General features: G+C 45.8%; 2 protein-coding genes across 8 annotated transcripts in view; one reads left to right on the forward strand and one right to left on the reverse strand.

Moving 5' to 3' along the window:
• The window catches only part of otud7a (OTU deubiquitinase 7A), a 38851-nt gene extending 35509 nt beyond the window's left edge, over positions 1–3342 (forward strand). For all 7 annotated transcript variants that reach the window (XM_041939530.1, XM_041939535.1, XM_041939536.1 and 4 more), the window contains one exon: positions 155–3342. In XM_041939530.1, coding sequence (XP_041795464.1) covers positions 155–1723 — 1569 coding nt within the window. In that variant the 3' untranslated portion in view covers positions 1724–3342. The remainder of the gene's footprint in view (positions 1–154) is intronic.
• A 5333-nt stretch (positions 3343–8675) lies between these two features.
• klf13 (Kruppel-like factor 13) lies at positions 8676–27245 on the reverse strand. Its single transcript, XM_041939013.1, has 2 exons — positions 26387–27245; positions 8676–15388 (listed from the first exon to the last, which is right to left on the reverse strand). Exons 1-2 carry the CDS (start codon positions 26862–26864, stop codon positions 15066–15068), a joined length of 801 nt encoding a protein of 266 aa, XP_041794947.1. The 5' UTR covers positions 26865–27245; the 3' UTR covers positions 8676–15065.

Consider the following 27245-nt stretch of genomic DNA (forward strand, 5'->3'; position numbering starts at 1 on the left):
TTTTTAGTATTTTGTTTTTTTGGTGAATTTGTCTGGAATACATTGGGAATCTTTCAAATCTCTCTTACAAATTAGATGTTGAATTATGGCTTCAGCGTCATCAGCGCTGGTGTTTTCTTCATCGCTGTATGTGCTTGTGTTTGTCTCTGCGCAGGCTCCCTTGGCTCAGCCAGAGTCTCCCACAGCCTCTGCAGGTGAGGATGTCCAGTCTCTAGCTGAGTCCATGGACTCTGACCGCGAGTCTGTCGGCAGCAACTCGAACGTCAACAGCAGCAAGCCCAGCAAGGAGAAGGACAAAGACAAGCAGCGCAAGGACAAAGACAAGAGCAGGGCTGATTCTGTAGCCAACAAACTAGGTAGCTTCAGCAAAACCTTGGGAATCAAGTTGAAGAAGAACATGGGAGGTCTGGGCGGCCTTGTGCACGGCAAAATGAACAAATCTAACTCTGGCTCAGGTCGCAGTGGGGAGAATGGAGGGGAGAAGGCAAAGAAGAAGGAGTCTAAGGCAACCAAGGGAAGCAAGGAGGAGTCGGGCCAGTCAGCCAGCTCCACCTCTTCTGAGAAGGCCACTAGTCCCTCCCCTACAGACAGAGACAGACCCTCCAGCTCCTCCCCCACCGAGAGACAGGACAGTGCAGGGAGAGTCTCAGGGGACAAAACCCTGGAGAACTGGAAATACAGCACCGATGTCAAGCTCAGCCTCAACATCCTCCGGGCTGCCATGCAGGGGGAACGCAAGTTCATTTTCGCAGGCCTCTTGCTCACCAGCCATCGGCACCAGTTCCACGAGGAGATGATCAGCTACTACCTGACCAACGCCCAGGAGCGCTTCAGCCAGGAGCAGGAGCAGAAGAGGAAGGAGGCCGAGAAGAAGCCCCCCGCCGCCAGCGAGGTGGCCGCGAAGAAGCCCGAGCATGAGAGTGTCTTCCAGAGGGAGAGATCGGACAGCTCGCCTCCGGAGAGCTGCTCTCCCGTCCTGCCCCATCACACCCACACCTACAACCACAACTCGCAACCCCCGCTGGGTCTCAAGATGCAGGGCAGGAACAGTCCCACTCCCGCAGCCCCTCTTGTCTCTGTCCCAGTCCCTCCTCTCACCCCGCCTACAGCCTCCCACCACGTCTCCCACCCAGCCCCAGCCCCTGCGCCTTACTCTTCCCCCAGTATTGGTGCTAAGAGACCTGGGCCCGTTCCTGTGTCCGCCCACTACAGCCATACACCGCCCATCCAGAGGCACAGCGTGATCCACTTACAAGATGTCAACATGCAATCCTCCATCTTCCAAGATGACCCCTATAAGCCCATGGTGGGCACCCTAAAGACATGCGCCACCTACCCCCAGCAGAACCGCACACTCTCATCCCAGAGTTACAGCCCCGCTCGCCTGTCAGGGGTCCGCACTGTTAACACCATAGAGACCCTCTCCTACAACATGCCCGGCGAACACAAGTCCCACACCTACACCAATGGATTCGACGCGGGAGACATTCAGGACTGCCTGGAGTTTGCTGATGAGGACAACTCGTCTCACACCTGGCTCAACCAAGACAAAACCAAAGGGCGGAGCTCTGGAAGCCCTTTGTACTGCTTTCAGCAGCGCCGCTGCAAGAGGGAGAACTGCTCCTTCTACGGCAGGCCAGAGACAGACAACTACTGCTCCTACTGCTACAGAGAGGAGCTGAAGCGCAGGGAGAGAGAGAGCAAAGTGCAGAGGCCTGCATAGCCATCACAGCCACTTCAGCCACTCGTCAGCAAGGCCGCGGGAGACCCGAGGGAGCTACACCATCTGCACTCTGCATTTAGAATAACATGGTGGCAAACATTTTCCTATTTTGTTGAAGAATGCTCTTGTATTCCTGTCACCCTTCCCTTGTTAGTAAAGATTCTTACTTTATGATGGGGGAAGCAGAACTTGAAACAGTGAGCAGCTTTGGCCAGAAATTGTGCTATTTTTGTTTTGGGGTTTCATTTCTGTCTCATTGAACTTAGTCTTTTACTTGTTTTAGAGTAAAAGTCATCTCTCTCTGTGTGTGATGTAACTTTCTGTATGTGAGGGAAAGTTCTTTATTTTTCAAGGTACAAAAGATTTGCATCTCATCAGGAGGGAACATTTTAGCTCTTTTAATCAGTTTGAATGCAATACCTCTGCTTGTCTCTTCAAAATCTCTGTGGAAAATTTGTAGTTGTTTTGCAATCAAAAGAAATTTAACGGGAGATTAATATTAGACTTAAAAGCAATAAATTGGTGATTTTTGCTACACCCTCTCCCAATTTTGTCTATGCACCAATAATATAGTTACTGTAGGTTAACTGTGTCTTGTAAATTGTAAAGGATTGTCACGGTGTGCTTTTGTAAACAAATTTGAACTACAGGAATTAAAAATGTGTAAGCATTATAGATTGTAATGTTGGATTAGGATGAAATGTAAAACTATCTCATTTGTTAAGTGTACTTTTGTTCTTAACGCGGTGCAAAGGTTTGTGTCAGAAATCGGACTCAAAATATTGTGTAAGATATCATTTCACACTTCTGCCCGTAGTCGACCTCCTGAAGACCACAAGCACTGCCAAACCGGCTTCTTTAAAAAAAAAAAAAAATTAAAAATGTACTTTGTGGCATACACCAAACAGTGTGCATAGGATGAATCGCTTCTCAAATATGCAGTGTTTATGGTGTGTTTCTCCGACTCGCCTGTTAACTACTCTATTCGGTCCGTGTGTTAGATGAGAAGAATCGTGGGTAGCCAGAGCAGGCCGACGCGTATTTGTCTGAAGTGTGATTACGTGTCCGTTCCCCCCTTACACACACAACACGATGTGCAATCATGCTATTAGCACTATGTGGTGACCTACAGCGTAGATGTGTCACCGGTCCAGTGTGAGATTGTCTGTTCTTCTTCCATATCTAGAGGCCGTTTAAAAGAAGCACCTGCTGCTAAGAGCACCTCAAGCCTTTGTGATCATCAGTGCTTTAACCAATCAGTGGGTTTGTAAAACCCCGGGCCTCCAAGTGCTTTCTGCTCATTCGACATGACTACTGTAAAGACGCAGTGTTTGTGGTGGCTGTTTGTTCTGGTGATGCTTGGATAATGTACCATGCTGTCCTTAACTAAGTGTGTCCTGGCCAAGGATGTCCACTGCTCCCTGGGTTCGCTTCTGTCTCTCTCCTGTACACACTGCAGTGTTGCTCCTCTTTGTTTCTATGTGACCAGTTCATGGACTCTCACCATGTTAGGACTGTAAGATATGATTTTGTATTCCTTTAAGAGTTTTACACTACTTTAAATTATTAATTTGCACATTAGGTACAGATGTAAATATGAAAAAAAAAAAATAGTTTATTGTTACAAACATGGTGTGTCTGTGTCATTTTTGTTTTTTCTTCCAAGAGGTAATCATGAGAAATCTAGAGATGATAGATGAAATTTTTAAGATGAGGGTTTTATCAATCATACCACGTTCTGATCATTTTAAGTTATTTTTAAGAGTTGTTGTCATTACATGTTGAGCTTCTTGTTGATCTCTTGTTTACTCTGCAACGCACTTTTTTGGTATTTGCCACCATCCTCTTTCCTGTTGCCGAGTGAGGCCTAAAAGCAAACAATAACAGGTAGAATTTACTACCAGATCATTTAAGATTTTTAATCTTTAATGTTGCTCATATTTTTGGATAACTTGTAAGAGAAAAGTAAAAAAACAACATAGTCAAAATGTTGCAAATGTGGGTCAAGTGCCAAAAAAGGCTGCATCCTACGATTCCCGTAATGCAACGAAACAGTTTCTATTATAAAATACTCCTGTCTGCTCTTTTACACTCTATATCTCGTGCCTGGAATGCAGGCTTTCTTTTAAAAAATTGAAATCTACAAGGTGAAGCCAAAATAATCCTGATGATACCACTATGGCATCACCAGGGTTCATTTTTTAGACTTGACAAAGCACCAAAGAGCCTCAGAAGACATTATAGAACTGTGTGCTACTCCCCATGAGCACTAAGCTGATCTTCATGTGCAAAATCGGTGCAGCGCCCCTTTAAGATGCTATCCGAATTTTTACAATAGGATGCTTTCGATGGTTATTTGTGAGACTCAGTGTTGGGAAAATGTAATCAATCTTGTGTCGGCTTTTTTAACAAGTCAAAGGAAACAGAGCGAGGGGAAAATTTCCACCAAAATCAGTCTGAGGTTACAGAGTTGAGATTCCGAGGAATGAACTTCCAAGTAGGGCAGTAATCCAGACTGAGAGCTGTAACTCTGCCTTATTCCTCCAGAGACACTCCTACACTGGCAGGAGGATTGACGGCACGCAGCGAAACAGGCTTTCGAAAAGCGGCAGAAAATCTGTAAGTGCTTTCATGTGAAGTGTCCTCCGTCCCTGCGACGGTTAAATCTGGTGAGGCCCACATCAAGACAAACGGCATCAAACACAACAAGAAAATGAGCCAAAGAGAAGTTTCATCGTTTATTTGTCATAGGAGATTCTGCAGCATGTGAGAATAACAGAGGATGGAAGGTTTCCAAGGCTTCCAGTCTTATTATCATCATTACTGTTACACGCACAGTCATGATTTTTAAATTATAGAATTTCCTTATGGCTGTTTGTCAATAGGTGGGTCCATCATGTTAGTCCAAACTTAAATATTTAAACTACTTGATGTATTGTCATAGGATTTTGTACAGACACTCATGCTCCCCAGAGGTAGAACCCTGATTAGTTCATAGCAGTGCTACCAGCTGGTCAAAAATTTTTAGTTGATCTGGTGAAATATCTTGACATCTACCGGATGGATTGGCAAAAAGCTTTTGCACAAACGTTGATGGTGGTGATCCCCCGACTTTTCTTCCTGGCCATGCAGTTCCCATTAGTGGTTTTGACTGAAACATCCCAACAACAATTAGATGGATTTCCACAACATCTGATACAGACAGTCATTTCCCCCACAGGGTGAGTTGTGACTTTGCTGTTCCCTTAGCTTTTCCTCTGTGACCGTCATCAGGTTGAAATACTAATTTGTCCAATTCTTCGGTTTATGACCAAGTAACTGGAAAACACTCCCATGTGTTAGCATGCTGATGTTAGCACTGAGCTCAAAGCCACACTGTGCAGACCTGCTGGCGCATGGCTTGAAACTCAAAGGTCTTGTTAAGCTAGAATGCACACGCAGATCTTGAAAAGCGAGGAGAGAAAAATGGCCTGTCTCACAGAACAGAAGCACAAACAGAGTAACAAATCAAACCAGAACTCTGAAAAACACTACAAGTCACGAGCTCTGAAAAGATTGCGATCTTCGAGGGTTTTTCGGTCGATGAGTATGAGGTAAAATTAGCATTTGCTTTTTCAGGAGTCCGTACAGTAGCAGCTGACTGAGTTGGTGGAGTGAGAGTGAGGAGAACGTTGCTCAGTGGGCAGCAGCCTGTTATGTGTGGGATGAATTGCATACTTCTGACTGAGGGTATAGTCTCGTGACTGTGCTGCTAGAGGCGGCGATGTGGGTTAGACTCACTTCTCCAACTGTCGCCCCACGCCTCAGGTCATGGCTGTGGACTGCGGCTGCCAATGATATGGAATGACTTGTTAAGTTTTGAGGATGAATTACATCACCACGTGATTCCTAATGTTAGTCACACAATGGCACATGAGGGCCCCTTTCTCCAGAGCGATGTATCCCGAGCTCTTGTATCCTGCGTCTTCCATAACAAGCACTGAATGAGACAGAGCGCATTGTCTTCCTTCTTGGATCCCCTTTTCTCAGAATTTCCTTTGAATTTGCATGAGGGACCTCCCTTTGCTTTTCAGAGCAACAAAGAGCCCTATCAGCGGTCGTTTGGCAGGCCTCTCATCCTCTCAAACAGCACAGCCTCCATGTTGTCAACTTCACTCAACTCATTTCAAACCAAGACTCATACAAAAAAACAGGATGCAGAAATTCTAAAGTGGCTTTTATTTCCCTTTCAGATGCATCTGTCTCCTCCCTCACATAATTAGAACCCATTAGAGGCCTTAACGCAACACAATAGTTCATAAATATTGATTTTTATGGTAAGTAGTTGTCTCATTAAGACAGTGAAATTAAAACGTGGGACAATTACGCATATCCCTGGATGTATAAATTGAATATTTAGATCCTCTTTGCAACATTCTCATCATCTGTCATCATCAACTAGATAGTAAGCCACTCCACCTGACAGCATTTACGGTGCTGTTGTGTTTTAAGCAGGTTGCTGGCTTTGATGCCTCTGCTGCAGTGAGTGGTAATGCCAAAACTCCTCTCCCTCCCCACCTCCCATAGCTAAGCCTTGTTCTCAGCCAGTGCCAGCCTCCAATATCTGAGCTCATCCCACCCGCTCTGCAGGATCTCGCGCCAGCCCTGCCATGCACTGCACTCGAGAGTGGGTGGCATCACATGGCCCTTCAGCCTGCCTTCTGGGGCTTGGCATGGAGGAAGAGGGAAGTACACACACACACACACAAACTGACCCCTGTGTGATTAGTAGCACTGCTGCTGCCGCTGCTCCTGACCGCATCTCTCCCTCATTTTCTGAGGATTAATTCCGCCGAGCCTTAAAGTTCGTGATGCCCACACACCTCAGCGGAGCAGAGACCCTTTCCAGCCCACAATGCCTCCCACGCTCTAGACTTTGAGTGTGTCTAGGTTGGGTGCACCAATCAGCGCCGGGTAACACCACCCACCCACCGCCTCATCCTCGTCCTCCATCTCTCTCACACACTGTACTGTACTTTCCCTCAGACAATGCGTTCCAAATAACTTGGTTGAGGTTCTGGCCAAAATACTTTTTAAAATCATCCTCCGTACAGAACTCCACCTGATGACTGGGTGACTTGGAGTTGATAATCCAAAGAAAAGGTGTGACTGAAGTGACACATCAGTCAAACTGAAACCACCTCCTCCACCCCCACATCCTGTCTGCAAGGTGATACCAGCAGAGATGTGCTCTTACTGCACATATAGCTGCCTGTACTTAGCCCCGCATCTGCAGCTATATAATTCACTACAGAGGGGAAAATGTGTCATATTGAGAACAAACACGTGATTGAAAGGCATGCAAGACAGAGAGAATATGTGCCTCACCCACACAACCAGCAAAACCCGAGATCTTCCTTGTAATACGGTGAGATATGTGTGAATTAACTCAGTCAGTGGTCTGCAGAGGGACTCCAATGAGGCTCTACTGTTGCATGATCAGAGGCTCCACTACCCGCCGAGGAGAGACGCAGGATTGTTTTCCTTGACAACAGCTCCCTGCCAACATTCAAAGCTTAAGACAATCAAAAAATTTAATATAAACACATTAAAACTAACTATGCAGAAGTCCCTCATGTTGCCACACAAATATGAAAAACAGGCTCTGGGAACATGCCGGCTGTGATGGCGCACCAAGTTGTGTGGCTGTGCCAGGGGTGGCAGCTTGTCTGTTTGTGTAGCGTGGTGTGCTGGGTAGCTCCAACCTGCCCGGAGACAGGAGGTGTGCAGATTGAGCAGGGAGAGCACCAGGCTCCTCATCAAGAATTTTAATGCCTTCGTGCTTTCTCTTCCTTCCTGTCTCACTCTGCTTCGCATGATTCATTGAAAGGCCACGCCTGTGATCTCTGCTGGTGTTGGTGGGCGCTCTGAGCTTAAGAGAAGGATGAGAGCACGCCGGCAGGGATTTTGCAGAGCGGCGAATGCAGATGGAGTGAGAAGCTCTGCTTCTGGTTGGCTTGTCACGTGGACTTTAAAGTGCACTTTGCACAGGAGGAGGCTGCAGTTTGTAGTGAATCATCCATTCTTCTGAAGTTGCAAGTGCAGCAGCTACATGCAGGAAACTTCACACTATCTATCAGTCTATTTGGGCTGAAACACAAGAAGGAAGGAAGGAGTCCCCAGCATTTGGTGCCCCTCCCATTGCTGATACCCCAGCAGTTACTGTAAATATTTGCATGTGTGAAGTCGGGGAACAAGGTGTACTTCCTGTTGCAAGAATAATAGTGAAGCACATGACAGGCTTGTGAGAGTAGGCTGTGTTACTGAGGAGTATCACTGCACTCCTTCCTACAGGTCCATGCTGTCATTTTGCTTTAGTCTTTAAATATTTTACAGTTACATACGAGGACTCTCTTTAGAGGAAGATAATTAAAAAGTTGAATCTGTCAGCAATAAAACATTGTCTAATTCAATACACTCACTTCACTTCACTTCACTTGGTATGACCTTTAGCGTATGGTGGCTAATATTAGCAAATGTGACTGACATTGCTGAGTCAGTTCCCTGACTTGAGGGAATAGTTTGACAAATTGGGGGTCGCTGTTTTTGTTAGATGAGAAGCTTGATACCACTCTCATATCTGTACGCTAAAAGTAACTTTAAAACTTTAGCCAGCTGATGGCTAGCATAGCCAACTTAGCATAAAGACTGGAAACAGAGGGAAACAGCTAGCGTGGCTCTGTCCAAAGGTAACAAATCCATTTAGCACACCTCTTAATTAACAATTAACACATTAAATAAGTATAGAATGCCGTAAGGACTCTCCTCTTTTTATGTTAGCCTACTAGCTCATGTTTTAGCATTTGCCATTACCCCATAATGTGGTAGTTCGTGTTCATTGTGGCCACACCCACTGCTGTCCAGCAACCATCACAGAGCGTCTTCTTTAATGATGCACAAAACAAATTGTAGCTGCTTATTTTATGAATTTATTTCCAAATGTAAACTTCACTATTTCATGCATACAAGTTATGACAACATACATTATTCAACAATCTGTTATTTTTCATATTTGCATAGGACATGGTCACAATATATTGTCTAACATGTAAAAAATAATGCCATAAAAAGGTACAGCAGAGCAGCTAAGACCAGCACATTAAATGTGTGTAGAATCCGAGGAACTGTACAACTGTAATACTTGAATGTAGTGATTTTGGTTTGCTGAGAGAAAAAAATAAAAATAAAATGACACCTGAAGGTTAGAGTGAGGTCATAAGAGAATGTACTGGCCATAGCTGAGTCAAGAGTTATTTACAGATTAGATTATATTGGCGCTGAGAGGGGAAACAGCACCATGGAGTCACTACAACAGGCAACTGATGGTGATGGGCAGAGGAGAAACGCACAGAGGTATCAAGAGAGCAACATTACACTGAGGAGGTACATTGAGGACAAACAGGTACAGGAAACAGAACCGAAAGGCTGGTGAGAGGCTCTCTTTGTAATCAAAAGGAGGTCATTCACAGCACTGTGCTGCATAACCTGAAACAGACAAATCCTTTAAGGGCAAAAATATCCAACGCTTGAGCAAAACGCTTTTTGTCAGCGTGCATTTCTACCGTAAAGAGCAAACGCCGCACAGTGTCAGTTCAGGCAGTCAAGCAAGACCACATGGTCAGTGAAGGGTACAGACGGATATGGCCTGCTACACTGCGCGTTCCTGCTCACTCTTTTGTTTCTTTTTGTTTGCTTGTATGATTAAAATGGTTTTGTTCATTCAAGTGATTATTAAAAAAAAAAAAAAAAAAACAGAAGTTGCTTATTTGAGATGTAGAAAAAGGTCCATATTAAGCTCAACATCCATTGATCAACACTTACAGCATATAAAGTTGAACTCAAGGGTCCAAAGCAGGTTGGGTTCAAAATTACTGCAACATTCATCTTTCCCTTCAAAGCCTTTGGTAACATCTTGTAAGTGCGGAGCCTCGGACGAGCTGCGAGAACTCAAAGCTCCCTCCCACCACTCTCTCCTATCACGGCCGCCTCTCAGACACTATCCCCACCTTAAAAAGCCTCAGGCCTTTGTCATGAGGGAAGACACGCTCTGTATGTCCATCACTTTTAAATATTCTAATACTTTTAAATATTGCATGTATGTTGTTCATTCAAATTGGCTTAGCCTGCACAAAGAGCCTGAAGAGAAGAAAGGAGAGGTTAAACCCGGGAAATGTTGACGATGAGAAACGTACCTTGTGCACAACTCACAACGTGTAAAACCTCACAGTCAAGACACACTTCTATTCATAACCTACGAAAATGCACCGGGTCGATGTAAGCAGCACATTTATAGCAAATGCAATTTTCAATCCTTTGGAATGGTTGGGCGTTCTTTATCATTAAGATTGTTTATGTCAAAAAATACCTGTAATAAGCCATTATACATTTGCTTGAGTATTGTACAGCGAAACAAAAAAAAGAAAGAAAAATTAAATAACAGGAACCAAATGAAAACAAAGCTACACAATCAAAATGTTTACATAAAGCAGAAAAGAAATATTACTGTATATTACATAAAAACATGTCACACTGTATAAAACTGTACACGTTTGTTAAATGTCTGATAGGAGCTAGGTTTTGTTTCTTTTTTTTTTATCATCTTTATGAAGTTACCATTATAGTTTTGGCACACAATTGCATGGATCATGCTTGCGCGTCGAGATCAGCCATGAAGGTTTTCAGTTGAGACGCTCTGATCAGTGATATATTCATGGAAATCAACATGAACTTCTTAAATAAGATTGTTAGTTCTTTACATACTAGGCAACAATCAGCTCACTTCAATGCATTTTTTTTTTTTTACAATTAGCAGAAAAAGATATTAACTGGTACACTGTTAGCATCTTGTAGAAACCTTGCATTCCCGTTTTGTCACTGTTTAAAGTCCCTTTTCTCTAACAGATGTTGAAATCTGTAATCTTAGCGGGATTACAATTGTAAAGTTGGATTAAAATAAAAAACGCTGACATTGGAGTTTCATAGTAATTTACAGCTGACATCATCCCTCACATAGACAGCGTTTAAACTAAGACGAATATGTTGAGCTCAGTAGGGATGTTTTAAATATTTCTGAAACACAAAATAATAAAAAATAAGGTTTTATCATTTCCTGGAAAGATTACTACTTGAATCTACAAGGATGTGCAGGACCCTGACAACATGGGATGATTAAATGTAGCCCAGTGTTCTGTTTTTGTTTTTTTTTCTTTTTTTTTTTAGAGAAAAAGTCTCTTTCTTTCTTTCCTTCTGCATTCAAGTAGGGGCAAATAAAAACCACCGATCATTTGTGCTACTCATCAAGCGAACGTAAGCTACATGATGGATGTTCTGAAAAGATATGAAGGTACAACAAAAGTCAAATATTTTCAAGAGGTATGATTTTTGAAAAATACACAAGCTTAAACACGTCGTATGAGACAAAACGAAAAGCAATAATAAAAACAATGACTACATTGCTAACTCACAATGCTGTGGTCTCTATTCTTATGGAAAACTTGCAAAAGAATCTAAATAATAAAGAAAATTAGTCACTCCATCTGAAATTGTCGTACAAAGAGGTCAGGAAGTTTCCTTTTCTTATCGTCACCCCGAACAATCCTTTCAGTTTCTGACTTGGAGGAATTTTTGGATGGCAGGCTAAACTGGAATAACCCGCATCCTGACATCAACAGAGCATCAACTGTTTCTGATTTAAAGGGGTGAACCCCATCGACGGGGCTAAAATTAGGTCTTTCTTTAACAAAGTACGGTGCCTTTGAACAGCCCGGCGAGAACAGTCAACCTTAATGCTGTGATAAATTCGAAAGAGTCGCTGAAATGACCTGAAGACGATGGAAAAAAAAAAACTGAGGAAACAACAACAAAACAAATCAAACACGCTGTACACCTTTCTCCAGAGAGGTTAATAATTATTTGACAACAAAAGCAAGTACAGTAAAAATGGACAATGTACAAAACTGTGTTCAATGGCCTTTTGTGTTGAATTATTCAAGTAGATTTGGTACAGTGAGAATAAAAGTTATGAGACACTCTGCCTGTGGAGGCCTACATGTCACCAGCGCAGTATGGATGGATGGATACACTGGGCTGTTCACACTGTCACAGTCGCTTTGTTTTCAGATGGTAGGAGCTTCCTGCCACCTAATGTAAGTCCACTGACACGAGGGGTCAAAGGTGTTTAAAGGGGCGCTTCACTGAAAACCGCTCCGGAGTGCCCAGTGCTTACTAAGGCGTATAGCAGGACCGCAGGATGTTACAGAGACATTATAGGCAGGAGCTGGGCCCGTACGGAGGCGTTCCTGTGTTTCCAGTGTGGTTGGACACTGACCAGCAGTGAGCACTAAGCACCCAGGAACACCGGCAGGGGCGGGGGGGGAGGGGAGGCTGGCAGACATTTCTGTGCAGCAACTTATGTTAAAACAAAATCCACAAACTGTCCCATATCTGCTTGGCGGATGTCGACCCTGAGGTAAAATGTGCAGATTACGGGTTGAGAAGTGATTTATGAAAACTGCTTGAGGGTGAGCGACTCACAAAAAAAATGCTTGGGTTTTTTTTTGTCTTGTTTAGTTTTTTGCAAGAGAAAGTTACAAACCAAGTCAAAACTCGACTGAAGAAACCACAAAAAGCTGCTCAACAGCGATTTGAATAATGGGTGGAAATCAAAGCTTCTTTTTCAGAAATGGTAAAAGTAAAAACCCTCTCAGCGCCTCGTTCACTAAGAGCTGCCGACCAGTGGCATTCAAAGTGTCATCTTGCAGCCTGGAAACTATTTTAACATCTTATGGAGGTTTTTTTAAAAAAAACATGCAGCATTTTGAGGAAACTACTGCATTTGATCTAAATAAGGGATGTTTTCTTTCTGGAGGATGTGACAGAGCTGATTCTTCACAACTTTAAAGAGAGATGGCTGCTGTGGAGGACAAGGGACAAGGCCAGCCATTCATGACCTTACACCTGCCAGACCGCCTCAAAAAACCCTCAACGCTTCCAGGGCAAAGTTGTTAACATGCATATAGTGTGAAGCGCGGGACTGCGGGGCGAGAGTCGCTCGGTAGGATGAAGCTAGCGCACGCAGTTCACGGTGGCAACAGTCTGGAGGGGTCTGACAGGACCAGATACATGGATGAAACTATTTCCGGCCCAAGCATTAAAAGAAAATGTAGGCATAACACAGACTGGCGGGGCTGCAGCAGTTTTGATAGTGGTGCCCGTTTCCATGGAAGGTTTACTGTGCCTTTTGCCTGACTTATTGAGGCATGTCTGTCTAGACACACAAGTCAGCTTTCTCACGGGACATCTGAGCTTCACAGGCAGGACAACGTGAGGCTGGTGAGCACTGCACTTTGCTGATATGTTCGTTTTGGTTCAAATGTTTTTACAACAGTTTAAAAGCCCCCGTGTTTTGCGAGAGAGAAGTTTGAAAGCAGCTGTTTGAGAGCTCGGGTTGATCGGCGCGACTGCGGAGCAACACTTTTTTTTCCTTGGCATGGTGAAATTTGACTCTCCAGCAGTAGTAGAGGATTTCTCCCTGTGCTTAGGATGGAGATGGGTGCATCCCACCCACACTGCTAGCAGCGTCTAGGTAGTACTGTTGTTCATACGCTTTCTGCTCTTATCATACAGGTTGGATCAGCCCACTAATTACAGCCATTTTTTTTCCGCTCACGGTTTCTACAGTTGGAGGGAGGGAGGGAGTTGGAGAAGGTGGCTGCGACTGGGTGTCTCCTCGTCCGTGCTGCTCAGCTCGTGATAAACCTCTCCTCTTTTATCAGGACCTGCCCTCTCTTGCCTGTCTGTTGCAGATAGCTGCTTTGTTCGCTCTGCGCTCCAACCAGCCCAAGCCCAGCCCGGGTTCTGCCCGACACTCTCTGGCCTACATCTGACCCCCACGTTAGGCAGCCTCGCGCAATTTGGGAGGCTCGGCGCCTCACCGCCCTCTGACAGGACAGGTAGAGCCAGATGGGTGAGGGAGGACTTCCAGGGAACGGCATGTTAGCGCCACTCCTGCGGGCTGTGAATAGCTTCTTGTGGGATGCAGCTGTTTCCTCCAGGGAGGCCACAAAAGGCAAAGGCAGGAGGAGGGAGGCGAGGAGGCTGTCTGGTTCTACCTGTGACACTGCCAAACAGCAGCCCCGGGCCTCAATGAGGGGCGTCTTACAAGACTGAATAGAAAGCTTTCATTCACTCTTGTCTTTGGTACTTTTTCCTATGTGCTTGAGAGGGATAAACATTGTTTCAACTAAAGTCCCTTTGTCTCCGTTTTGTGTGAAATCGCGGCTGATGATGCAGCGCTTTATTTTTGAAGAGGAAGCATTAACAGCTGCTTTGAAACTTAACTGTCTCTATTTAAAGGGCCTAAAGTTTCTTCAACTGAGTGTATTTATAAAAACTGTCAACCCAATATAATCCCGATCCTCCCACAACGCAGATTTAGACAGTATATACTGCACACGCCGCCGTTTAATGACGTACATATTTAACCCAGTGTAACGGCAACTGAATATTAGCGTTGCAGTGGAGGAGCGGATGTGTTTTGCTTGCTGAGGCGGGACACACAGCGTTTTCATGACACGTGCACCCCCTGGCGCACGAGGGAGAACGAGCGACCGCAGGGCTAGCTTCCTCGAAGACGTGAAAACCAACGAAAAAACAAAGAGTGCAAATTGTGTTGAGTGTAAGGCTGCTATATATGCACTGTATGTCTCTCTTCACCATGTTCATTCTTTCAAGCTAACAAGGCCATCCCTGAGCAGGGCGTAAAATTCAACCCCTGTTGAATTTCAGAGTAAAGTGATGAGTATATTGTGCAGTCAATGTGAGTACTGTTAAGTACTGTGGTATTACAGAAAGAGCAACTGTCTTCAATCCTGAGGTGTGTGTATGTGTGTGTGTGTGTGTACCCCCTCTCCTCACCCGTTCAAAATAAAAACCTAAAACTAAGAAAAACAACAAAAAAAGAGCCATTTTGATAAGACTTGTCAGGGTGTCTGTTTTTTTTCTTCTTCTAAACCTTGTTTAGCTGACTGCAAACATACATTGGACAACTAGCCATGATCAGAAGCTAAAAAAATACAGACATATGGTACAGAATGTAAATATTGCCATCTGGGAAAGGCATTACCTTCTTTTAGGATCACACAAGTAATTGCACTACAATAAGCAGTTATGTACAGTATGGTACACCACATCAAGCGCAGGGATAGCAAAGGGAGGGGGGTTGCTGACGGCTGTGCAACACAAGTGTTATGACAAAAACACAGGCCTCCCAGGTCAGAGGCAGAAAGTGCGACAGGGTTTCAGTTTAAGGCGAGTTGGCTGGGCTGAGGGCGGGGCTGAGGGTGGGGCTGGAGGCGTCCGAGCGGCTGTAGTCGCTGAGGGAGCTGGGACGTGTGGTGCCGCCGCTGCTGCCGCCGCCGCCGTGGGGCCTCTTCAGCATGCCGGGCTGGAAATCTGAGTGGCGCCGGGCGTGCTTCATCAGGTGGTCGCTGCGCATGAAGCGCTTGTCACAAAGCGGGCACCCGAATTTCTTCTCCCCCGTGTGGGTGCGGTAGTGGCGGGCCAGCTCGTCGGAGCGGGCGAACTTCTTACTGCAGTCGGGCCAGGTGCATGGGAAAGGCCGTTCTCCTGCAACACACGGGGGGGAGGAGAGAGTCAGCGTTTAAATCACACAAGAAGATGGCAGCACGGCACTGAGGACAACAGCCCTTTAATTCAGTTTTTGTCATTTACTCTTGCACAATTTCCACCATGTTGAGCAGGTTTTCAGGCCTTCAAGCTTTCCACTGATTCTCATTTTGTGAGGTACTCAGTGAACATCATGCCTGCTGTTATTCTTAAAGCTGATGATGTTTCTTGTGTGGTATTTGCAGAGCAGACTTTTTAAATCAATCCATGCTTTTGGCAATGGCGTCAACATGCAACAGTAACAGCGCAGCTTTGACACAAATAAAAACAAAGGATCTCCAACTAACTCTGAGTCTCCGCAAGCTGATTTTAACTCTGCACTGAAAGGAATGGGAGCCAGTGGCCGCTGAGAGGCTGGAACCACGCAATCAAAATGCAATTTTCAAATCTAAAAATCTAATCTTGGGAGAATGGTTGGCAGGAATGTAAAGCATGTGTGATTTGTAGTAAATGGACCAAAACATGCTAAATCCACCCAGAAGTGCTTTAGGTTCACAACTCCTTATATACAGTTCAGAAGTGAAACAGGATGGAACACATTCAGGGATGTGTAGGCCATCCTGCTTTGCATCAGCTTCCTGCAAAGCCAGTTATGTTCCTGAGAAAGCTGGTGCCCTCCGTGTACCGGGTCGGGACTCATTGTGAGGTGTTCACAGGTTAACAAGTCGCGAAGGCTGCCGTGCACCTCTAACTGACATTTTTCATGGAAGATCAGGCCTGCAGAACCAGACGGTGTTGTTTTTTCTGTACATAGTCGACTCTGAGTCATCAAAGAATAATGATCACAAGGTTACTGCTGGGTCTGACAGGAAGGACTATCAAAACCACCCAAGACATTTTTAAAATATTATAAAACGTTGGACAGGGAAAAAAAGGATGGAGTGAGCCATGGGTCTTGGGGGTAAATCACCTAAAAATTGGCGCTGTGCTGGAGGAGCAGACACAGTTTAATTATCTAAGCTCCAGATGCTAATCACACTCACAATGGTTACCCAGCCCATTTTCCAACACGCAACTATCTGTGACTCGGCACATGGGAAATTACACCACCCCCTCCCTCCGTCAGGCAATAAAAGTGGGCTTTGACACAGATCTACTCAAAGCCAGATGGCACTATATATCTTGTGGTTTCCTTCCATTTTCATGTGGAAACACTGTGCATGGGGCCTAAACGCAGCGCTCTGCGTCCACTGCCCAATAGGTCTAATACTGTATTCCATTTACTTCCATTTCACTGAGTTTCTGCCTGACAATAGCTACATCCAGCATCTAATTTTACCAGCGTGACATTGCAGCACTATGGTGAAGGACAGGATGTATTCTTTTAACATTATGGCTCTTTCCTGAGAATAAGAATAATCAATCATCATGTGCAAGCCCATGCCAGGGATTTGAGGTATGAAAAGGAATAGACGGGAGATGCGTGCATGTTTATAGGTGGCATGACAAATGAGCACATAAGAACAGGCCTGCCAAATGCTTTTCTTTGTTCTGTGGCTTCCCTCAGGGCCACAATGGAAACAGTGCCTGTTCAGCATCAAACACTCATATGCTACCTGATGCCAGTGAGTCTCAAAAACAAGAACTCAGTGCACTACTAGTCTTGGTCCCTCCCCCCCATACTGCATGGTTACAAAACATGCAGACAGACAGAGCAAGTCTAGACAGCCCGGTCTGTGTTCCTGCCTCTGACGCCTCACCTCAGGTCCAGACAAAACAGTTCATGCGGGCTCATACAGGGCTCATACAGGGCTCAGTGTATGTAAACTCTGCAACTGACGTACAGACATTTGCATGTGCACACTGCACGCAGCCAAAACATCTACGCTGCTCTCACTCTGCTGCTATAGTTAACACACAAAGAAACAATCCAACTGCTCTGCATGAAGCTATTCATAAAAACTGTGGTTGTTTGACCCCGTTACACATCCTGGACTACACCCTGAAGAAAACGAGGCAGTTTAACTTTTAAAGCACTAATCTCGTTGAAGAGACTCATGATAGTCTGATTTCATACCTTATTAGCAAGAGAAGCAGCCTGTGCTGCCACCTGGCACTGCAAAATGAGTTATTGGCTAAAAAGTGGAGCTAAGCTCTGCGGGCTGCTTAAGGCTCAATAACCAGTGCAACGGATCCAACAGCATTAATATTTAACCAGACACCAGAGAGCTAGGCTGAGATATCCAGTCTAACTGCCCTGATACAGTAATGCAGTCATAGTGGAAGCATCAGGTATCCAACAGCAACTCACCGAGACGTGACAAATTATTTAGAGCTCCGTGACTTCTTAGAAACTGCAGCATAAACAGATTGCACATTTTTACCTCCTCCTAAACTGCTCTCTGGCATTTAGGTCACCGATATGAATATGCATTCAAAAAATCCTGCTGCTTTAATGTCAGCCTTGGAAGATTCACTTACGTAAAGAAAAAAAACATGCAATGCCCCAATTAATTGTTGTGCTTGTTTCATAACATGAGGACTGGGATTTCCACGAGGCAGTAAATAACTATTTCTGGAAACAGTGAGGAGGTTTAGGGAACAAATGCTGATCCTGAGAGGAAGTGATGATAGGGGGCCATTACCCTGTGTGGCAAGAGGATGTCACTCTCCAAGACGTTTCAATGGGCTCCAGCTATTACTCAGCATCTCTGCTGAAAGAAGAATGCTGCAAGCTACTCCCCTTCTCTGCTCCTATTCCCCATGTACTCCCAGCGCTGTCACAGCAGGGCACCGTGGCAATCGTGACGCCAGACCCCACCGATTGGTTGTTGCATCTCTGGCAGCGTCCACATCCAGGGAGTGGTTTGTCTTTCTCAGAATGTGTCAGTTGCAGAGGGTGAGGAGGGGGGGTGCGTAATGAGGGGAGCTTTTCCCTAACGAACACAGTGACCCAGTTACCCGTTAAGTGAGTTACATCAAGCACGCAAACTGTACCTCTACTAAGCACTAGTGTCCCCCCTCCAAGGAGATGTGATTATGTCACAGGTACCCTTGTTATATAACTGTTCTCTCAGAGGCCACTGGGTCAGTAAATAAACTGCTCGTCCACGCTCCTCTACCTCCACCCTTCTCTCATTCATATCAAAGAAGTTTGGCTCCTCCACTTCTCCAGAAGTGGTTAAAAGAAATGGAATCTGAGTTGGCCTCCCCGGTGTAAGGGATGCTGTCTGCAAAGGCGAGATCAAATCTCTTTTTTGACGTGAGCAGCAGCGCAGGAACTCAACTCGGTCACCTGCTACCAGCGTTTCAAACGAGAGCAGACAACATTCCTGGTGTGTCCTCAGGCATGGGCCAAATTCACACAGCGCACAGCTGAAACCTCCATGCGAGCCTGCCATAAGAGAGCAAGAGTAAATAGCTCTGCGGGGTGAGGAGGGGGAAAAGTAGCGTTCCCGTGGATACGTCAGAGATCACCTTGAAGTTAACTGTGCTCTGCCCACACGGTGCGACCAGAACAGGAAATATCTTTCACAGAGCTCAGAACAAACACAAGGTGCACGCTTAACCTGCACGGACATTTTAAAGTAAAACAGCTTGAGAAAGTAAAGCTGGAGTCAGACTGTAGGTCACAGCTCATTAGAGTTTGGAGTTACCTCACTTCAGCGCTGGCTTAGTGGCACAGTCAGCTTGGCAACATGAAATGAGAGGGGCACCACTAACTCCAGTGGCAGGGCTCAGCACAATCCTGTAATTTGGTTGCATGTTTACAACAGACTATGACCTGTAACCAACCAGGAGCCAGCTACTCTGCCAGCAGACAACCGTTCATGGGATTTTGGGTAATACCAAAATGACTGCTGAGTCCCTCATCAGCATAAACCACTGGAGCAGACAGGGTTCACCCAACCGTACCCGGCCGCTCCCTCTCCACGCACCATCACACGCCACAATGATATAAACACAAACATGTGCGCAGAACAATGCATATACGTTGAGGCGTTTGCAGCTCGTCTTTTTGTTGTTCGCACAGCGGTGTACGCAGGCTGCGCTTGTGCAAAAATAACAACAAAGTTCTGCGGTCTGTAGACGGAGAGGAAAAGAAAAGAGGCAGCACTGCTTGATTTGAAACACATCTGAGATCAGAACAACTGTTTACGTGGCTATTTGTCGATGAAAAATTAACTCAGTGGGAGAGGAGTCGAATTACCAAAATTGTTCAGTCAAAACATTTTTTCTCTGAGGTCCCTTTGAGAGTTTGTTAGAAAACAAGAACAAGTCACCTCTGCAGGGCAGTGATGGACCCTTGGGTTGGTCTGGTGCTCCTGATGGGGACTGGTTAAAGCCTGCCAGGAGAAAGCTCCAAAAAACATGCAGCATTTGATCTATTATCATCTTTTGTCTTTATTGAGAGGGACCTTGCTTGCGGTTGAATAGTCTACCTCCCCTTGTGGGCCTATAGCTGTCAGGTTGTGAACAATAGCAGCAGCCTCGCTCCCAGCAGGAGAGGCACTCCTGTAATGCATTTCAATCAGACAGGCTGTGCGTACTAACCGTAACTCACTCCCCTCGGTCTGCGCCGCACAGGGCTATTGACATTCACCCGGAGACATGCAGCGGGGTCGAGTGTGACCGTCTGATTCCTGCACACACTTAGCCATACATTACTTCATCTCCTTAACTCTTTCAGGGAAAGGCAAGGATAGCTCCCCTGCTTTGACCAGCTCATCACATTTGCCTCAATTAGCTAGAGTGGGCACTCTCGTTCGGCCTTGAGTGCAAGCTAAAACAACCTGCAGCCTTGATGCAGGCAGTCTCCTTATCTTAAACCCTGGTTAACTGAGGAGATGCAGACATCTGCAGCCATTAGTGGGTGTTTACAGTTTGCAGAAGCAGGTGGGAGCAGGGATGCCCCATCATCCGTGACTCTCACTCGTGCAGTACAATGCCAGCTCATTCCACTGACGGAGTCAGCTCATATGAGACAGACGTCCCTCCTTACCCAGCGCCAAACAAAGAGCCAATGCCCTGCTAGATCCTGAGAGGCCTCACTACGCTGCGATAAGAGGAGATGTAGGCTAGAGATAGCGCCAGCTGTCCAGTGTTATACCTGATACTCTGATGGCAAGCAGGAGAGAAATATTTTTACGTCTCACAGAAAATGATTATGACCTCCTTCCCCCAAGACTCCACGAAATACTCCTCATCTCGTGCCGAGGGCCCCGCCCCCGTGTGTGTCATGGTCTGCCACGGTCTGATTTATCACTCTGAGAGAGGGGACACACCTTACATACCGTAGGCAACATAAACAGCCCAGCCAGAGACACAACACTCCCTCTGACATTAGCTGCACAGCAATTTTCAGCCATTCCTCTCTTATTTCAGCTGAGCTGAAAACAACACAGTGGACACAGTCAGAGTCCAACTCTCAGACAGGACCCTGTGAGTGCCATGCTGACAGGGGTGTTCTCCGCTGCAGAGGTCACAGCCCTTCAAACGTTAATCAGATTAGCTGCAGATGCAGCTGAATAAATGACCTACATCAATGGAGGGCATTGACAGTGAATATCCTGGTATCTAACCCCACCCCCACCCTGCCGCACTGTATATTCTCCGTCTTTGCACTGCAGATCCCTCCCTCGCATGTGAGATGCAGTTGGTGTTTTTTTTTTTCACAGTGTGCCACAGGTCTGTATCCCTCTCTTCCTGCTGCTGGTAATCAACACCACACCACAAGCCGTGGCCGGCGCTCGGCCTTGCAACACAACACGCTCGAGCACCTATTTTGCTTTGCGAGCCGGAGGAGGGTGGGAGGGGTTCTGGTGGGGGAACAGACAGAGCAGCTTTTATAGAACTACTCCAGAGCTAACTAAAGAATACATGAGCCCTGTGGGCCACTGAAAGCAATGCAGCCATGGAACCGCTTGACAGGGGCCTTTCAGTGAGAACCATGCATGCTTGACTGCTTAATCACAGTTAAATCAGGTTTATATCCCGACATCAGCGGGGAGCTAGCTTTACATGTGCACATATAGTGTAGCATATGTGCACCAGCGCACGCCTCAGAGATGTCTGCCACGGAGCAGCAACACTGCAGCAAAGGATTAGAACACGCAAGATGGTGGCTCCACTTTGGTTTTATTTACAACCCGAGGATCAAGTAGATTTAACTAATACTTTGTTTCCATTCGACACATACAGCACTGCAACACGTGGCCTTCAAGGGGCAACCAGATTTAAATCACAAGATCTGCTTTTTAGGAAAACATCTTACCTTACAGCAGAAGAAGACACTAGAATTTGTGCATCATTAAATTGAGAACAAGATGTGCAGCCAGGCTAGAGCTCTGTGAGGCTCACTGGCCTTTTGAATGTTAATGTCAGCATGCTAACAAGAACATGCTGATGTTAGTAGGTATTATTTATAACGTTAACCATCTTAGTTTAGTGTGTTGCTAACATTGATAATTACCATTAAAGACAAAGTACAGTTGAGCTTAATGGGAATGTCATTAGTTCTGACGGTATTAATCATGAACCAAAGTACTGGACAATTAAAGATTTAACCTGATGCTGGCACTGCATGAAAACCAAAATTATTATAATTCATCTAGAAGGCAGCGTGTGCTGAAATTCTGCACCAAATTTTATGGCAATCTGTCCGGACGTTTCACTCAGAACCACAAATGTCAACCACATAGTCGTACAGAGTCATTAGGATTCATCATCTGGGAATCATGAATGTCTGTGCAAAATTTCATGGCAATCCATCACATAGCCGTTGAGATATTTCAGCCTCAACCAAAGTGGTGAACCGACCGAAACAGCGCTAGCACGGCTAAAACATTTGCGATGTCGCCAGAATAGGGACAAATGGAAACTGTTGAGCGTCTCCTGACTGAGGAGTCATCGTTTCATTACTTGTCGGGAGAAATGTGGCTCAGCTGGGCGGGATGGTGGAAATCCTGCTGTGTGGCAGGTAGACAGACTGACCTCTTGTGCCCCAGGAGGGTTTTTGCCCACTGCTGTGCCAAGGTCAGGCTGAAGCAAGAGCAGGAAAACCCCATCTCCACCCTGCTACCTCATCATTGCCACCAGCCACACAGGAACACTGTGCACTCTGTGCAGCAGTGCAGCCAAATATAAAACCACTGGCAGGGATGCAGTATACATAATCAGAGACTCCTGCTTCTTTTTTTCCATGTGGACTTTGGGATAATTTCACGTTTAAAAAAGCGCCATTAACCACAGTTATTCGGCTGAAAATAGAAAGCATGCATGAATAACTGGGTCTATATGGCAGTGGAACTGTGCTGCCAGGTGGTGCCACTTATTTTTTAGGACAGGGATTTACGGCCATCTCACAGTATTAGAGGTGCCCCCAGCAGAACACAAAAGAGATCCACACAAAACATCAAACCAACTGTAAAATATGCCATTAGGCTCTTTGTCTCTGAGAAACATTGACCCTGTTCCCGGTGATTCCAATATTTTTCGAATAGGTCTTTTACACTGACAAGATGGCCTTTTGTGAGGCCCAGCTGTGGGGGGCACAGAAGGCCCGGGTTGTTCTTTCTGAAGAAGACATGACTTGTAATGAGCTTGTCAGGGGGCATCTCTCCTTTGGAGATGGCAGTCTGCATGACACGACCAGAGCAGAGTAATGAGGCTTCACAGAGAACACCATGACCAAAAGACACCTCTTGGGAAAGTGGGTCTTCATCGTTAGAGTCGGTTATGCATCTTAAGACAAAGAGTCTTTTTTCGACTCGACGCGGGTGAAAAAAAAGCAGCCGGTGCCGCTCAGAAGGAGTCACAGGCAGTTTCATTCATGCCTTCGTTTGTTCTATTTAAAACTGCGTTTATCTGTACATCTAAGTCACATGGCTGCGCTTTCCATGCTGTGGGATAAGTGTATGTGATGGGAGAGAAACCCCACCTCCCACACCAGGAGATCAGACAAAAGCTGTCTGGTAACCTTAGACCCCTAAACTGCGGTGGATTCCTCGCCATCACTCTCTATGCAGGATAATGAGCAATTTAAATTCAGCGTGTACTCTCATGTCTGCTACATCCCGGTGTCCGCGTTACACCGTGTCTGAGTAGACAACTGTGGTTTGAGAAGAAACCTAAAATTAAACCACTTAGTCCCCACTAAGGGCACCAGGAACTTTTTAATACCTTTAAAGAGATAGAGTTCCCAGTTACTCGGGATAATCCACAGGCCTGGTTCTGGACGGTACATTGTTTCCTGATTAACAAATTGCTGTTTGTCCTTTAATGCTTTGAGCACTGAAAATGAGCAAAAGTCTGATCAGAAGAGTTCTAAAACCTGGACTAATAAAGCTGAAACTATCTTCATGGCTGAGGTAACATGTAAGTTAAGGGGAAAATGACACTTGCTTAAGTAGTTTGCAACAACAATGAACAACATGCTGATGCTGTTGCATTACTGTGGTAAAGCCTGCATGGCTTAAAAACTATGATGCCTCTCATGAGCCATGACTACTGAGTGAAGTTCAGTCTGAGCTAGTAATGGGATTGATTTTTTTCATGTGCTGTAGACATCGCAGAAGATATACAGTGTAGATCAGGTTTCAGCTTCTCTGACGCGCTGACAAATCACATGCAGGCATTGCAAAAGCTGGGATGATGAGACTTTGGGCGTTACAGGAGTCAAATGAGGACGCCTCGTCCCTGGCTCTTTGTTTAGTGTTATAACAGTGTTTTCCCCCCTCTCAATTAGATAGCGGTGCTTGGCTGGGACTGACTGGGCTGGAATCCATTCTCTCCTGACTCTGCTAGTAGGGGCTGAAGGGAAGCACACTGCGAGAGTCTGGCTCTGTGAAAGCACTGCAAGGTTGGCTGAGGCAGCCCGCCTGAACTCAGATGACCCACATTCTGGGTCTATCCAATCAAATAAGCAGAAAGAATCATTATTTTCAGAATTTACGGGACACAGACCAATCGTGAAGCCAGACGCGGGAGCATATCTAAACAGAGAGGCGGGCGAAAGGAAATGCTTAATAGGCATAGAGACAAGGGCAGGGCTAATATGGAGCAATAAAACTGCACTAAAAACACATGGTTGGGGCTGAAGGGAAGCACACAGAGGGCTGGAGGCTGGCTGCTGCTGCAAGTTTGGCCGAGACGAGGCAGCTGAACCGAGATGACTCACGTTCTGTGACTACCCAATAAAATAAGCAGAAACCATCCTCATTATCAGAAATTATAGGACACAAACCAATCACAAAGCCAGACACAGGAGAGTATCCCAAAAGGCAGGAAAGGCTTAATAGGCAAAGAGACAAGGGCAGGGCAGACAGACAGAAATAAACCTGCACACAGTTTGTTCCCTTTTGGAAGTCATTTCACTAATGATACTGGAATATTACATTTTCATGTGCATACACAAAGACAAATCAATGCTTCACTCTCTTGCCAAACAAACACAGATTAAACACCACTGCAGTCAGCACCAAGCTGCAGCTGACGGATAAAAGGCGGTGCATGTGCAAGAAGAGGGAATAAAGGAGAATCATAACCACCATCTACAAAGAAAGCCGCCATATAACAGCCCGACGGTGTCTTATAGTGTGTACTTACAGATTTATAGTTACAGTACGCTCTGTTATGCAACATATGGCATCCATGTGAAATTCTTCCAAGGGATAATACATCTAGTGATATAAGCACACAGACCAATCACAAAGCCACACGAGGAAGCTTATCCAAAGGAAGGGGAAAAGAAAAGCCGAACAGGCAACAAGGCGAGATTTTCCTCCAGCGAGGATGGATCAGATTTTTAAATATGAGACAAAAAAGGAGAAAAAGAGAGCTCAGCGCGAGGTGATAACTCATATCTGTAGTTTCTCCTGCACACATCTCTGCGAAATGAAACCTCTGTGACTGAAATATGGGTTCACACAAGGTGTTTCTTAAGAGATCGGGAGAGATGTTTTGTTTCTGTGCTCTCAGGCTGATGTGTGTTTTGTGTGTGTGTAAAGAATGGAGGATAGCTTTAAGAGAGAGGGGGTTGCTGTGGGCTGCAGTCTACAGAGCACAGAGCAGAGGCTCCTCAGTCGAGGCTCAGCTAGCTGAGTCTGTTGCTGGCCAGATCAGCTGGCGGTCTGTCTAGCGGGGGTGTGGCACATCACAACAAAGGGCTTTGGGCAGACAGGCGACTGCACAGCTCTTATCAAACCCCCAATTTGAGTCGATCTACACCCCCCCCTCTCTCTTTTCTCACAGTAGCCTATCCTGCGGAATGCAAAGCGCAAACACAGAGGTACAGTCCAAACGCATCACACAGCTGATCTGGATCCGCTCACTCTGCAGGGTGACGGTACACTTCACGGGTCGATCTTGAAAACTTTTTTTTTTGCATGCCCACACTTGGCTTATTCCGCGATGTGCACGTGACACCCTCTTGGTTCGCGCGGCCGCGAAACGACCCAGAGTCGACTGAAACGATCGCGCGCAGCAGAACGCTGGAAATCGGATCTGTGTAACTGCGCTGCGCGTTTGCGCTGCAGTTTCGGTTTGTACACACTGGCCAGTGCAGGGGGTGGGTGGAGGTGGAGGGGGGCGCATCGCAAGAGGAAAGCGGTGACAAAGCTCGGAGACTTGAGTGGGAGTGGCACTCTTTTCGACTCCCTCCCTCTCCCGAAATTAAAAGGACATTTCACAAAGTTCACACAAGTTAAGAGGAATAATGCAATCATTAAACCGTGCGCCAGTGCTGTTTTTTTTTTTTTACTCCAATGAACGCGCCGATTGACACCTCTCAGGGCGGATCGGTGGATATTTACGCATATGACTCGGTGAAACACAGCAGTCAGTCACAATCCTCTGCACAAATATCGGTTTGAGAGTGCGAGAAACCGCACGTCTCATCAGTATTCTCAGTTTTAATGATCCCGTCCGCTCTCACACAGGCGAGGGAGCTACAACAAGTCACGGTCACAGCAACAAACATTCGCATCCATTGGCACTGACCTGTATGTGTCCTTAGGTGGGCTTTGAGGTGGGATGATTTGCCATAAACTTTTTCGCAACCTGAATAGTGGCATTTGTGCTTTTTCTGAGGTGATTCTTGCTCAGTTCGACCTCGCGATCTTTTGCCTCTTTGTTTGAGCGAAGGATCGGAGATGGTGGTAGGTGTGGCAGAGTTTCCATCATCTATGAGGTTCGGCATGCTCTCATCCTTTATTTTTGCCTGCTCGGCAACATTGTTGGGAGTCTGCTGGTTAAAATCCGCCAGAATCCGCGCCACCACAAAAAGAGAGGAGTTATCTTTCACCAAAGGCTCTTTAATTTCCTCCCCGCTCTTGGAGGAGGACGGGATTTCTGGTTTAATCTCCCTATTCCCTTTAGGAGCGTGAACAATTGCACGACTGGACATTGAAACAAGGCACTCTGCTGCAAAGTGATCCATTTTGTCTTTGAAACAGCCCCCTCTGCTCCTTAATGACATTCAAAAAATAAAATGATGGCGTGTGAGGAGGAAGAAAAAAAAAGTACTTGTTCCGTGGTTCCCTTTGTGTGGTGGTGGTGAGGAGGAGGAGGAGGAGGTCGTTCTCATCAGAGAGAACTGACTTTATGATCTTACCCGGCTTTCCAATATCATCAACATCCTGCGAGAGAAACGCCTCGGACAAAAATGCAGACAAGCCCACTCAGAGGGAGAAGAAGCAAGAAGCCACTGTCCTTTTTTCTAGTGCAACGACGCTGGAAACAGGACCTCCACAAACTTCGATGTGTTAACTCCCATCGCGGCTACAAACACTCTCCAGCATAGTGAGTGTGTCTCCTGAGCGGCTGTTCCTGCTGGTTGTATCCATGCTGGGGGCGTGTC

This window comes from Chelmon rostratus, chromosome 6 (assembly GCF_017976325.1).
Source record: "Chelmon rostratus isolate fCheRos1 chromosome 6, fCheRos1.pri, whole genome shotgun sequence".
In the NCBI taxonomy this organism is placed as follows: Eukaryota; Metazoa; Chordata; class Actinopteri; order Chaetodontiformes; family Chaetodontidae; genus Chelmon; species Chelmon rostratus.

Excerpts from the sequence above, each read along its gene's own strand:
- klf13 (XM_041939013.1), bottom strand. The coding sequence starts at position 26,864 with ATGTCATTAAGGAGCAGAGGGGGCTGTTTCAAAGACAAAATGGATCAC. Across the intron at positions 15,389-26,386 it reads CCACCTAAGGACACATACAG|GAGAACGGCCTTTCCCATGC; the intron begins GTCAGTGCCAAT and ends CGTGTGTTGCAG.